Source organism: Electrona antarctica, assembly GCF_951216825.1.
Source record: "Electrona antarctica genome assembly, chromosome: 8".
NCBI lineage: Eukaryota > Metazoa > Chordata > Actinopteri > Myctophiformes > Myctophidae > Electrona > Electrona antarctica.
Window position 1 is genome coordinate 56346491 of NC_136789.1, and position 14923 is coordinate 56361413.

At 42.7% G+C, this 14923-nt stretch overlaps 1 protein-coding gene across 5 annotated transcripts in view; it reads left to right on the forward strand.

Annotated features, from left to right (window-relative positions):
- The window catches only part of hlcs (holocarboxylase synthetase (biotin-(proprionyl-CoA-carboxylase (ATP-hydrolysing)) ligase)), a 94306-nt gene that overhangs the window by 68482 nt on the left and 10901 nt on the right, over window positions 1-14923 (forward strand). For all 5 annotated transcript variants that reach the window (XM_079507645.1, XM_079507646.1, XM_079507647.1 and 2 more), the window contains one exon: window positions 3298-3458. In XM_079507645.1, the coding sequence (XP_079363771.1) occupies window positions 3298-3458 (161 nt within the window). The remainder of the gene's footprint in view (window positions 1-3297; window positions 3459-14923) is intronic.

Genomic DNA, 14923 nt, shown 5'->3' on the forward strand with positions numbered 1-14923 from the left:
CATCCATACGCATCCATACACATCCATACACATCCATGCACATCCATACACATCCATACACATCCATGCACATCCATACACATCCATGCACATACATGCACATCCATACACATCCATACACATCCATACACATCCATTCACATCCATACACAGCCATACACATCCATGCACATCCATACACATCCATACACATCCATACACAGCCGTACACATCCATACACAGCCATACACATCCATACACATCCATACACAGCCATACACATCCATACACAGCCATACACATCCATACACAGCCATACACATCCATACACATCCATACACAGCCATACACATCCATACACAGCCATACACATCCATACACAGCCATACACAGCCATGCACAGCCATACACATCCATGCACATCCATGCACATCTATGCACATCCATACACATCCATACACAGCCATGCACAGCCATGCACAGCCATACACATCCATGCACATCCATGCACATCTATGCACATCCATACACATCCATGCACATCCATGCACATCTATGCACATCCATACACATCCATACACAGCCATGCACAGCCATGCACATCCATACACATCCATACACATCCATACACATCCATACACAGCCATGCACATCCATACACATCCATGCACATCCATACACAGCCATACACATCCATACACAGCCATACGGCGGCGGTGGCTCAGGGGTAGAGTGCCTGGATGGGAACCGCAAGGTTGCCAGTTCAAACCCGGGCTCCCCCAGAGTTACTGTCGAAGTGTCCTTGAGCAAGACACTGAACCCCTAATTGCTCCCGATGTGCTAGTTGGTGCCTTGCATGGTTTCCGCTGCCATCGGTGTATGAATGTGTGTGTGAATGGGTGAATGTAATGCACAATCTATGTAAAGCGCCTTGGATAAAGGCGCTATATAAATGCACCATTTGACATTTACCATACACATCCATACACATCCATGTTAGTTAGTTAGTTTAATTTATTTGTCCACGTATGGAAATTTGTCTTCGGTCTCAACAGTAAAAAACAAACAGTTACAACAACAGCAACAACACTTAACACAATTATTTTCTCATGGCAAAACAAAAAGTGCAGGACAACAGTGGCAAATACATTGGAAAAACAAACAAATCTAGCGAGACATGGTATCATTTAGTGCCTTAATGGCATTTGGTATGAAGGAATTTTTAAAGATGATGTTACGGTTTGCTCTTGGTACTTTGTACCGTCTACCAGAGGGAAGTAGTTCGAACTCCCTGCAGAGTTCACATCCATACACATCCATACACATCCATACACATCCATACACAGCCATACACATCCATACACATCCATACACAATCCATACACATCCATACACAGCCATACACAGCCATACACAGCCATACACATGCATACACAGCCATACACATCCATACACAGCCATACACATCCATACACAGCCATACACAGCCATACACATGCATACACAGCCATACACATCCATACACAGCCATACACAGCCATACACATCCGTACACATGCATACACAGCCATACACATCCATACACAGCCATACACAGCCATACACATCCATACACAGCCATACACATCCATACACATCCATACACATCCATACACATCCATACACAGCCATACACATCCATACACATCCATACACATCCATACACAGCCATACACATCCATACACATCCATACACATCCATACACATCCATACACAGCCATACACATCCATACACATCCGTACACATCCGTACACATCCGTACACAGCCATACACATCCATACACATCCATACACAGCCATACACAGCCATACACAGCCATACACATGCATACACAGCCATACCAACGCAATCCAATCCTTTGCTTATATATATATACAGTATGATACATCCAATATAGGGACACCACGGTTAAAAGTGGTTTGACCCATTTAGACCTGACTTAGAAATTAAAAAAATGTCTTCTAAATTCTGACAGTTTTCTGAAATACCTCATGTTTCTATATCAGTGGTGCTCAATGTTTCATGTCAAGGACCCCAGAAACTATATGTAATTGGCAGCCGACCCCCATCTGAAAATATGTTGTTCCAGTGACCCCCCCCGGAAGCAAAGATTTGAGTTAAAAATGTTTGCTGTGAAAGAATATACAGGTATATTCAAAGATTTGCGCCACATTTTCAAGATTTTTCAAAAATAGCAGATCTACAAATGCCTTCGAAATCGGTAGTTCTCACACTTTCAAGATTTTTTTCAAAAAATGTTCAACAAATACAATCTCTCAGCTTGTGAGCTTTGTAGATCTGCTATTTTCTGAATAGCCAATAAACGCAAAGATCTAAAATGACACGGATGCTTTCCCGGCGGTTTATAAATACAAAGGTGTTTTGGGGCGTAATGTTTTAGTATACTGTTAGTCTATGTTTAGTAGTATTTAGCAGGACAATGTTTTAGTATACTGTTAGTCTATGTTTAGTAGTATTTAGCAGGACAATGTTTTAGTATACTGTTGGTCTATGTTTAGTAGTATTTAGCAGGACAATGTTTTAGTATACTGTTAGTCTATGTTTAGTAGTATTTAGCAGGACAATGTTTTAGTATACTGTTGGTCTATGTTTAGTAGTATTTAGCAGGACAATGTTTTAGTATACTGTTAGTCTATGTTTAGTAGTATTTAGCAGGACAATGTTTTAGTATACTGTTGGTCTGTTTAGTAGTATTTAGCAGGACAATGTTTTAGTATACTGTTAGTCTATGTTTAGTAGTATTTAGCAGGACAATGTTTTAGTATACTGTTAGTCTATGTTTAGTAGTATTTAGCAGGACAATGTTTTAGTATACTGTTAGTCTATGTTTAGTAGTATTTAGCAGGACAATGTTTTAGTATACTGTTAGTCTATGTTTAGTAGTATTTAGCAGGACAATGTTTTAGTATACTGTTGGTCTATGTTTAGTAGTATTTAGCAGGACAATGTTTTAGTATACTGTTGGTCTATGTTTAGTAGTATTTAGCAGGACAATGTTTTAGTATACTGTTAGTCTATGTTTAGTAGTATTTAGCAGGACAATGTTTTAGTATACTGTTAGTCTATGTTTAGTAGTATTTAGCAGGACAATGTTTGAGTATACTGTTAGTCTATGTTTAGTAGTATTTAGCAGGACAATGTTTTAGTATACCGTTAGTCTATGTTTAGTAGTATTTAGCAGGACAATGTTTTAGTATACTGTTAGTCTTTGTTTAGTATTCAGAAGGACAATGTCCGGTGTGTTTCCTCCCCAGGCCGTGGAGGGAACTGCTGGCTGAGTCCTGTGGGCAGTGTCTCCTTCACTCTAAACGTCCGGGTGGATTTGAAGTCCAGGCTGGGACAGAGTATACCATTCCTCCAACACCTGGCTGCACTGGCTGTGGTCGAGGCGGTACGCACCTTACCTGGATACCAGGTAGGATACTACTACTAGTACTAGTACTAACTCAAGTACTACTAATAATGGTAAAGGGTAAAATGGTGCATTAACTGCATTTATATATAGCGCTTTTATCCAAAGCGCTTTACATAGATTGTGCATTACGTTCACCCATTCACACACACACATTCACACCGATGGCGGAGGAAACCATTCAGGGCACCAACCTGCACATCGGGAGCAATTAGGGTGTCTTGCTCAAGGACACTTCGACACTAAGGTGGTCTTTAGACGAGAACGGTGTTCATAGGAAACGGCAAAAATATCGTTTGCTGGGGTCCCTTTAGACGAGAACGGCGTTTTCAGGAGGTGAAAACACAACAAACTGAAACCACCTCCCAGAGTGGAAATCTTTGAAAACGCTGTTTCCTCCGGTCTCCGTGTAAACAGGCAAAACGGTGAATCCGCAAAACTTATGACATCATGGCTCACGTTGGCTCACAACGCATATGTTTATTACATTGATGCAGAGCCATATACAGTATGATATCCCAGGGGTTCTCAACCCGTGGGTCGCGACCCCTCGGGGGGTCGCCAAATTATTTTAGGGGGTCCCCAAATTATTTTCAAAAATGTTCACGATTTTTCAAAAATAGCAGACCTACAAGCTATGAGCTTGTAGATCTGCTATTTTTAAATAGCTAAATTATAACAATGCTTAAAACACCAAAAGGGGTTCCCGCCCAAAATGGTTTAAGGTTATTGTAGCAGTCAATTTATATTGGGGGTCGGGAGGGGGCGGGGCGGGGGTCCCGAGACGTTGCCAAAGCATTTTCGGGGGTCCCCGGCCAAAAACGTTGAGAACCCCTGTGATATCCTACAATGAACAAGCCTCCCTACAAAGCGCCGCTCATCAGCGATGGTGAATGTAAAACCATGATGTAACTAAAATGCCTTGATAGGCGGCAGCAGCCTTTGTGTAGCCCAATGTATTATACAATATATAACCATCCCGTGGCGCGCTCTGCCTGTCAGCCTGTGTGTCACTCGATGCGTTTATAGAAAGCAGGCAGCGAGCGACGGCGGCCACAACCCCGTTGTGGTCTGACGTGTCATTCAAAACCCGTGAAGAGGGAGCTACCTGGTTCTTCTTCTCGTACGTGGGTGACTGGTCTATTTGGCAGCCCGTTACCGCCACCTAGCGACATTATAGCGTTTTCATAAAGTGTGCGTTCTCGTGTAAAGGGTCAATACAAATGAGAACGCAACGGGACTTTGCCGTTTTTCTGGAGACCGTCCCCGTCTAAAAGAGGTCTAACTCTACTACTACTACTACTACTGTGGTGGAGGCACATTACCTGGATACCAGGTAGAATACTACTACTATTACTATTACTACTACTACTATTATTAATGAAATTCTTTTGACATATTTAACATTTTGACAATGAAATGATAATTACAACGGTCTGTAGTAAACGGGGGGAGTGGGAAGTACTCACTATTCACAAAGCCACTGATACCTTGTGAGTGTCATTTTCTTTTTTCATGTATTTATTTGTGTATTTATTTTTCCCAGAGTGCAGCGCTCTAGCGCTCAGTGGTTCTCAACCTTTTCAGGCCGTGAAATAGAAACATATGGCAAAAGGGCCTTGTAGGAGCCAAATCCTTATATTCAATTATATTATATATTTATTGGCCCTCTGGTGGTGGTGATGTGTCAACTAATGAAGTCTGCTCTCTGCCCACTGCAGGATACCTTATAAGGAACTCTATGTCACAATAGGGGCGTGACAGACTGGCAAGCAGACAGTCTTTTGACCTTGCCTGTTTGGTGTGAAGGATTTTGTGTTACTTTATTTGTTTTATCCTACAAGTTTAAGTTTTCCCGTTTTTGCATCCCTGTAAAGGAAGAAATAAACAACTTTAATTTAACACCTGAACCAACCTGGAATCATTCTATTATTTTATTCAAACAAAGCAAGCGTCTTTAGCATGTTCAGTCTGCCCAAGAAGTGGCTCACACAAAAGGAGAAAAGTGTTTCAACAACGGATAAGTGGTCACTACATTAGTCAAAAGACTCGCTTTGGAGTTTTCGAGGAAAAAGGAAAGGATTGCTGAAGATGAGCAACTGTTTGAACGGCGGACAGCGGGGCTGAGACAACAAAGGACAACAAAGGACAAGATGGTGGTGCGTGGTAAATAATGCAACTTTTAAACAAATCATAACGAAGAAAATATAAGTTGACACTGGAAACTGGGAAGGAATTGGATAAAGAAGGACTTGAAGTTAATTTAGGAGCGCAAAAAGGTGACATTTGGTGCGCATTGACGGACATTAATTTATTTAACTTAATTATTCTTCAACTGCAATAAAAAGTGCGCTAAACGCCGCCCCCTCTGAATTGCAATGGATTGGAAAACATAAAGAGCGTGTGTTAGGCTATATTGCCCTGCCTTTGTGTTCATACAACTTGACACTTGGAACATTAATGCAACATGGATGAAAATGGATCAAACAAAGGAACGGATGGAACTGAACAAACTGTTGCGGTGTCACTGGTCACCGTGAGTGATACCAATGAACCTGAAGTTTCTCAAATGGACGGAGAACACATTGCAAAAATGCGCTCATCGCGCAAATACAAACTCTCTCCACTGACGCGGAGAATGAACATTATAAAGGAATTGATGAAAGACAATATGGTTACAGAGGAATTGGATGACAACGTGCACAAGTACAAATCACTGTTGGATGATTTTAATGATGCGCACGTGTCTTATCAAGCACTGCTAAAGGGGTCCGAGGAAATTAATGAAAGTGAGAACTGGTTTCAAACAAAAATGAGCAGCATAAATGAATTTATTGATGATGTTATGAAATGGAAGTCTGGCCTGACAACCAGACATGATGATCAAGATATTGCTCTTGGTGACAGTGCGTCAGGTGCCTGGAGATCCAAGCACAGCTCAAATACTGGTGCGTCAAGCAGATCTAAAGGCAGCGCGCACTCCAGTGTATCTTCTGCTCGCATACACGCAGAAGCCGACAAGGCTGCAGCAATTGCGAAATTAAAGGCATTAAAAGACAAACATGTGTTGGAGGAGGAAGAGGAGAACCTCAATAAACAAATGGAGCAAATAAGAAAAAGAAAGGAAACCCTTGATGTGCAGGCTGACTTGGATGCAGCCACTGCTAAAATAAATGCTCTTACTATTGTGGAAAGTCATGCTCAAAGAGTTCAAACTCAAAGCGCACCTCCACCAACAACGGATGGAATGAATGAATATTGTGACAAAGATGGCGACATACACATGATACCTGAAAAGGAAAAGGATGACACAAAAAAGGAAACGGTGCATAAGAGCACTGCACATACACAAAGTGTGCGCCCAAAAGAATCACAATTTCGTTTATTTCCCAACTCATATCCACAGGGAAAGCCACCTAAATCATCAGAATATTATATTCAAAAACAATATGGTGGCATGCAGCCTGAGAAACCACTATATTCCATGAAGGACAGAACCCAATCACATGCATCACAATTCAAAGATGACACTAAAATGCCCAAGCCACAACCCCCAGTGCATGATGCAACTCTGTACAGTATTTTGCAAAAACAAAATGAAATAACTGCCTCTCTTGTAAAACGGCATCATAATTCCTCTTTGCCTCAAAAAGACATCAAGGTATTTGAAGGTGATCCAGTTGAATATAGATCATTTATGAGAGCTTTTGAGTATTTTATTGAAGCCAAAACAGCCTCTGGCAGAGACAGGTTGTACTATTTGGAACAGTACACAAGGGGGCAGTCAAGGGAACTTATCAGAACATGCCTGTACATGGAACCAGAGAAGGGGTATCATAGAGCTAAAGAACTCCTCCAAGAGCATTATGGCAATGAATTCAAAATTGCTAATGCATATATAGAAAAGGCCCTGTCATGGTCTTCTATTAAGCCTGAGGATCCTAGAGCTTTGGAGGCATTTGCTTTATATTTAAGAGGATGCTGCAATGCAATGGAGGAAATCACATACATGGAGGAACTGGACTTGTCGTCCAATTTAAAAGCTCTGGTCACCAAGTTGCCATATAAAATCAGAGAAAGATGGAGATCTGAAGTCTGTGAGCTACAGGAAAAGCGTAACAGCAAAGTCAGATTTTGTGACCTGGTCAGGTTTCTTGAATATCAGGTGAAGATCCTCACAGACCCTGTATTTGGCAATATTCAAGACCCAACTGCCCCAAAAGCTCAGAAACAAAACACGTACAAAAAGCCCAAATCCACTGGCAGCAGCTTCGCCACCAGCATAAGCAATATCGACCACAATTCCCACTCACCCCAGTCACAGCACAGCTCTCAAGCGGCAAATAAACATTTCTGTCTGTTTTGTTCAGGTACCCATACAATGGATGAATGTCAAACATTCAAGAGGAAACTGCACAGAGACAAAATCACCTTTCTGAAGGAAAGGGGAATATGTTTTGGATGCCTTGTACAAGGACACATGAATAATCAGTGTTTTAAACGCTTGTCATGTAAAGAGTGCAAATTTAACCATCCAACTGTGCTCCATATAGGAAAGAGAAAGTGGACAGACACAACTGAAATGTCTGAAAATGAAACCGCACAGGCGAGTGCATCTCCCAAAGCATGTGGTCATATTGGGGCCGGTGAAGAGGAGTGTGTGCTATCTATTGTGCCTGTTAAAGTGAAATCTAACAAAGGAAATCAAATAATACAAACCTATGCATTTCTTGACCCTGGCAGTTCAGCCTCATTTTGCACAAACAGTCTCATGCATCGGCTGAACATTAGAGGAAAAAGAACCAACATCCTTCTCCGTACCATGGGTCAAGAAAAGACTGTCAGTAGTCATATAGTAACAGGTTTGGAGGTGAGTGAGCTTCATGGCAACACCTTTACAGCCCTCCCAGAAGTCTACACCCAGAAAGCCATGCCTGTTACAAAACACAACATTCCCAACCAGTCAGATATATCCAAGTGGCCATACCTCAAACACATCAAACTTCCCAACATCGATGCGGACATTGGCTTGCTGATCGGCACAAATGCACCTAAAGTGATGGAACCACAACGGGTCATTAACAGCCAAGGAGAAGGCCCGTATGCAGTAAGGACACTGCTAGGATGGGTGGTCAATGGTCCACTAAGAGGAGGAGGAGGTTCAAAGGCCAACAATACAGTCTCTGTCAACAAGATTTCAGTAGTTGACCTTCATGATTTGTTGATCACACAATACAACACTGACTTTGTGGAAAAATCCTATGAAGACAAAAAGGAAATGTCAATAGAGGACAAACAGTTTTTGAAAATTGTTGAAGATTCAACCACAATGGTGGATGGACATTACAGTTTCAAACTACCATTCAGGAGCCATGATGTTACACTGCCAAACAATCGGCAGGTTGCAGAACAAAGACTTTTGAGCTTAAAAAGGAAGTTCTTGAAAAATGCATCATTTCATGAGGAGTACACTCGCTTCCTAAGTGATGTCATTGAACAAGGATATGCTGAGGCAGTGCCACAGGGGCAGCTGGAGCAAAAGGATGGGAGCATTTGGTACATACCTCACCACGGGGTGTACCACCCCAAAAAAGGAAAGCTCAGAGTGGTTTTTGACTGTGCCGCATCATACAAAGGCACCTCGCTCAACTCAGAGCTACTCCAAGGCCCTGACTTAATTAAACCCCTCATAGGAGTGCTCACCAGGTTCCGGCAGGAGCCTATAGCCATAATGGGAGACATTCAGGCAATGTTCCATCAGGTAAAAGTGGCAAATGAGCATGTTGATTTTCTGAGATTCCTGTGGTGGCCAGGGGGTGATATAGGTGTTGACCCTCAGGAATACCGTATGGTGGTGCATCTCTTCGGTGCGGTCTCATCACCCAGCTGCGCAAACTATGCGCTCAAAAGGACGGCTGAGGATAACCGGGATCGTTTCAGACCTGAAGTGATTGACACCATTCTAAACAACGTATATGTAGATGATTGTTTGAAATCGGTAGCCACAGAGGATGAAGCAATACTTCTCATCAAAGAGGTGACAACTGCATGTCACAGGGGAGGTTTCCACTTCTCTAAATGGATAACAAACAGCCGCAGAGTACTTTCCTCAGTCCCGGAAGTCGATAGAGCTAAAGAGGTCAAAGAGCTCAACTTGGACAGAGATAAACTCCCAACTGAAAGAGCACTTGGCGTGCAGTGGTGTGTGGAGGATGACAATTTCACATTTAATGTCACCACCAAGCCACAGCCACACACACGGAGAGGGATCCTGTCTGTTGTTAGCTCCATTTATGACCCTTTAGGGTTTCTTGCGCCTTTCACTCTGACTTCCAAACTGCTATTACAAGAGCTATGCAGCTTAAACCTGGGCTGGGATGAGGACGTACCGCAGATATTCTCTGAGCGGTGGGTTAAATGGAAATTAGATCTGCAGAAAATCACCAACTTCAAGGTCAGAAGATGCCTCAAACCAAAGGACTTTGGTGAACCCATACAAGCACAGCTTCACCATTTTGCAGACGCAAGTGAACAAGGCTACGGTACAGTGAGCTATTTGAGACTGAAGAATGACAAAAACACCATTCATGTCTCATTTATGATGGGGAAGGCAAGAGTTGCACCCCTCAAAAGGATGACAATCCCCAGGATGGAGCTGGCTGCTGCAGTGCTGGCCACTAAAGTGGATAAAGTTCTCAGAAGAGAGTTGCAGCTGCAGCTTGAAAGCTCAATGTTTTGGACTGATAGCCAATCAGTATTAAAGTACATTGCAAATCAACACACACGATTCCACACATTTGTGGCTAACAGAGTTGCTGCAATTAGAGATGCCACAAAAATGACCCAGTGGAGATATGTCAACACAAAGGTGAACCCTGCTGATGTTGCCACCAGGGGACAAAAAGCAGACAAATTCATGGAGAATCGGAGTTGGATTCACGGCCCAGACATACTCTGGAAGTCTGAAGACGACTGGCCACAGTTTCCCTCAGAACTGTTTTCGAACTCCTTTGATGACCCAGAGGTCAAGAGAAATCCTGCTGTGAGTACAATCATTGTAAAGGACAATGGAAATCCAACTGATACATTTCTCACATACTTTTCCAGCTGGAGAAAGCTGAAAGTTGCAGTAGCATGGATATTGAAACTCAAAGAAACTTTGAAACTACTGGTTCACAGGAAAAAGGAATTTCATTCCACTGCAAGTGCTTCACTTCACTGCACTCGAAGCACTAGGAAAGTGATGGACCAGAAAACGACGGATGTCAAAACCACATTGGGTGGACAGACAGTCACTCTGGAAGATATGGAGAAGGCAGAAAATGCAATTATCTGTCGTACACAAAAGCAGTACTTTCCAGAAGAAATACAAACCTTGCAAATGAGGACATCTGGTGTCAAGAAGACAAGTAGCATCTACAGGCTTGACCCAGTGTTCAAGGATGGTGTGCTCAGAGTGGGAGGACGTCTGAGTAGGGCAGCTATGCCAGAAGAGAGTAAATTCCCTGTCATACTTCCCAAACATTCTCACATATCCACACTCATTCTCAGGCACATGCATGACAAAACTGGACATGGAGGAAGAAACCACATTCTCTCTGAACTAAGGAAAAGATATTGGATAATCAAGGCCAACTCTGCAGCAAGAAAAATAATAGGTGAATGTGTTGTATGCAGACGGCAAAGGGCCAAAATTGGAGAGCAAAAAATGGCTGATTTGCCACAGGAAAGGCTTGAGCCAGACATGCCTCCATTTTCCAATGTTGGCGTGGATTATTTTGGCCCTATTGAAATTAAAAGAGGGCGAACCATCTTGAAGAGGTATGGAGTGATATTCACTTGCATGACCAGCAGAGCTGTGCATATTGAGGTGGCCAACTCCCTCGACACAGACTCATGCCTCAATGCCTTGAGACGTTTCATTTGTAGAAGAGGACAAGTGAAACATATAAGATCTGATAATGGTACTAATTTTGTTGGGGCTCAAAGAGAATTAAAAGAAGCCCTCGCTACACTGAACCAGCAAAGGATCCAAGGAGCTTTGCTCCAAAAGGGCATACAGTGGAGTTTCAATCCCCCAGGAGCATCCCACCATGGAGGAGTATGGGAGCGACTTATAAAGTCTGTGAGGCAAGTGCTCCATTCTGTTTTGAAACAGCAGACTCTAGACGACGAGGGACTACAGACTCTGTTATGCGAAGTGGAGGCCATCTTAAACAGCCGCCCAATCACTACTGTGTCTAATGACCCACAAGACCTCGAGCCTCTTACCCCAAACCACATCTTACTCTTGAACACCAAGCCCATTCTGCCACCTGGAGTCTTTGACAGGAACGACCTGTATGTGAGACGCCGATGGAAACAGGTGCAGTACATGTCAGATTTATTCTGGAAGCGCTGGTGCCTGGAATACCTGCCCCTCATGCAGGAAAGGCAGAAATGGTGCAAACGGAGGAGAAGCTTCACAACTGGAGATGTGGTCATGGTTGTGGACCCCTGCGCTCCACGTGGCTCCTGGATTTTGGGAAGAGTGCTGGAAGTTATGGCAGATTCTACAGGATTGGTGCGAGCTGTAAAGGTCAAAACAAAGACCAATGTCCTAGAAAGGCCCATAACCAAGATCTGCCTGCTGCTAGAATGTGAGGACTGATGCCCTTGCTACTACTGATGAATGATGATGGCATGATGACTTCGCCAACCTATGATGAGTACCACACCACACCAAGTTAATGGAATGTTTACAGGCTCCTTTAAGATACAGTGTATATTGTAATTGTTTTTGTTGCTTCAAAATACAATTAGGGGCCGGTTATGTAGGAGCCAAATCCTTATATTCAATTATATTATATATTTATTGGCCCTCTGGTGGTGGTGATGTGTCAACTAATGAAGTCTGCTCTCTGCCCACTGCAGGATACCTTATAAGGAACTCTATGTCACAATAGGGGCGTGACAGACTGGCAAGCAGACAGTCTTTTGACCTTGCCTGTTTGGTGTGAAGGATTTTGTGTTACTTTATTTGTTTTATCCTACAAGTTTAAGTTTTCCCGTTTTTGCATCCCTGTAAAGGAAGAAATAAACAACTTTAATTTAACACCTGAACCAACCTGGAATCATTCTATTATTTTATTCAAACAAAGCAAGCGTCTTTAGCATGTTCAGTCTGCCCAAGAAGTGGCTCACACAAAAGGAGAAAAGTGTTTCAACAACGGATAAGTGGTCACTACAGGCCTTTCTGTGTGGAGTTTGCATGTTCTCCCCGTGTACCCTAGGGTAGGTACCCTCACAAAAAACATGCAGTAATCCTGGTCTCTAAACTGCCTCCCCCTGGCCAGCCGTGGCGCCTTATGGAGGGGAAAGGAACTGGTTGGAATAACATGTTCCTTCCACTTGCTACGTCCAACCAGGGAAACTCCCCCCTGTCAGGTGTAAAAGGAGCAACTTGGACACTCGGGCATGAAGGAAGCATGCGTTCAAGTCCGTTGCTCTCCCCATGTCCCCCATATATGGGGACTAGGTTGGCGGAGGGTGTGTAGAGCCCAGGATCACATTAGATAATGGGTGAAAAATGGGTTACAAAATTGTGGGCTACAAATTATAGGAAAAAAAAGAAACATAGGGTTTTTCAGAAAACTGTCAGGATTTTTTAAGGCATTTTTTAGAATCGTCCTCAGGTCTAAATGGGTTAAAAAAAGGTGGTAAAAGTCATCATCAAATGTAAATCATTTGGGGGACCACAGGTTGAGAACCCCTGGTCTAGTGTGCACTCGGAGCACATCTCTGCCAGGGCCATCCCATAATAAGTCAGACAGTGTCTGTGTCGTGCTTGCTCTCTGTGTGAGTGTGTGTGTGTGTGTGTGTGTGTGTGAGTGTGTGAGTGTGTGAGTGTGTGAGTGTGTGAGTGAGTGTGTGTGTGTGTGTGTGTGTGTGTGTGAGTGAGTGCGTCAGTCGGTACGCAGCTGTGTGTCAACGAGCCCCTGCTCGTCGTCAGGCCTGTCAGGATCAGGACGTTTCACTCCATGATTAATTGCTGCAAGTAATTGTGATGATTTAATTGTGTGTTTGGCATCGCACATCGGAACATAATGAATAGAAATTGCATTTCTGTTTTCTGGCGTTGTAAACAGACATTTGCACATGGAAGATATGACACATTTGTCATAAACTTAAATATACAAAGAAATGACTGACAATGTCCAGTACCATGTAATCAAAATAAATGTACTATTGCCAAATCAGGCCATATATTTAATCACATTGCATCACATCACAATGCCTTGGGAGCTTATAGAACTGCTATTTCTGCTCATGTTGACACTTTACAATTTACTTTACAACTGATTAATTCATACAGATGAATGGACCCAATTATGCAAAGATAATTGTAATTATCTTAAATTATTGCTTTCAGGCCTTTAACCTTCTGTCCTCAAGCCCTTGGATGCAGTTTATCATTCTGCTCTGCGATGTATATCTGGTGAACCTTACAGAACTCATCACTGCGTCCTATATGACAGAGTGGGTTGGCCCTCCTTGGCCGACAGACGGAATAAACACCGGTATCTGTTTATTTTTTAAAGCAATTGATGGAACTTTACCGTTGTATATTAACCCATTTTGACCTGAGATCAGATTCTAAAAATGTCTGTTTGAAAATGACAGTTTTCTGAAAAAGCTATGTTTCTATGTCAGTCGTTCTTCGATTTTCTTTAAAATAGCAGACCTACAAGCTCGTAGCGCGGCACTCTGTGCCGTGCTACGAGCTTGTAGGTCTGCTATTTTTCAATAGCTAAAGCATAACATAATGCTAACACCTAAAGGGGTTCCCGCCCAAAATGCGTTAAAGCTCTGCTGGACTATGGGATCCTGTAACATGTAGGACACGCTCCAGTCACTGGCTCACACTAAAGGTCCCAAATCTAAACACAGAGTTGGGGAAAACAGCCTTTAGTTTTAGTGCCCCAACCACGTGGAACGACCTACAGCTTCAATTAAAGATCTGTTCTCCCATAACATAACACGGTCAATTTAAATCTTTGATTGCAGACTTACCCCCAAGTGTCTGCAACTGTTTTTAAACACGTGCTACGTCACGCCGTGAGGAAATGTTGACACTAAAATGTGGAATGCCCTACCGACAGCCGTTAAGAAATGTGAATCCATAGACTCCTTTAAAACACCCTCAAAGAGCACTTATGGACGACTGCAATTTGAAACTGGCCCCTGTAAAATAGTTATACTGTAGTCCCATACTTTTCACATTTTCTTTAACTGTATATATGATTATTTCTTTTTTTTTTGCATATAAATGTATATTGGTACATCTTTAAATATTCTGATGAATTGAAAATGGAGGACCCTGATTTTGTATTGACCTGTACTTTAGGCTACCCATTCTACAGTACATGGTAGTGTGGCACTGGTTCGACCGCCCGTTAGTTCGACCATTACCAACCCTATCTCTAACC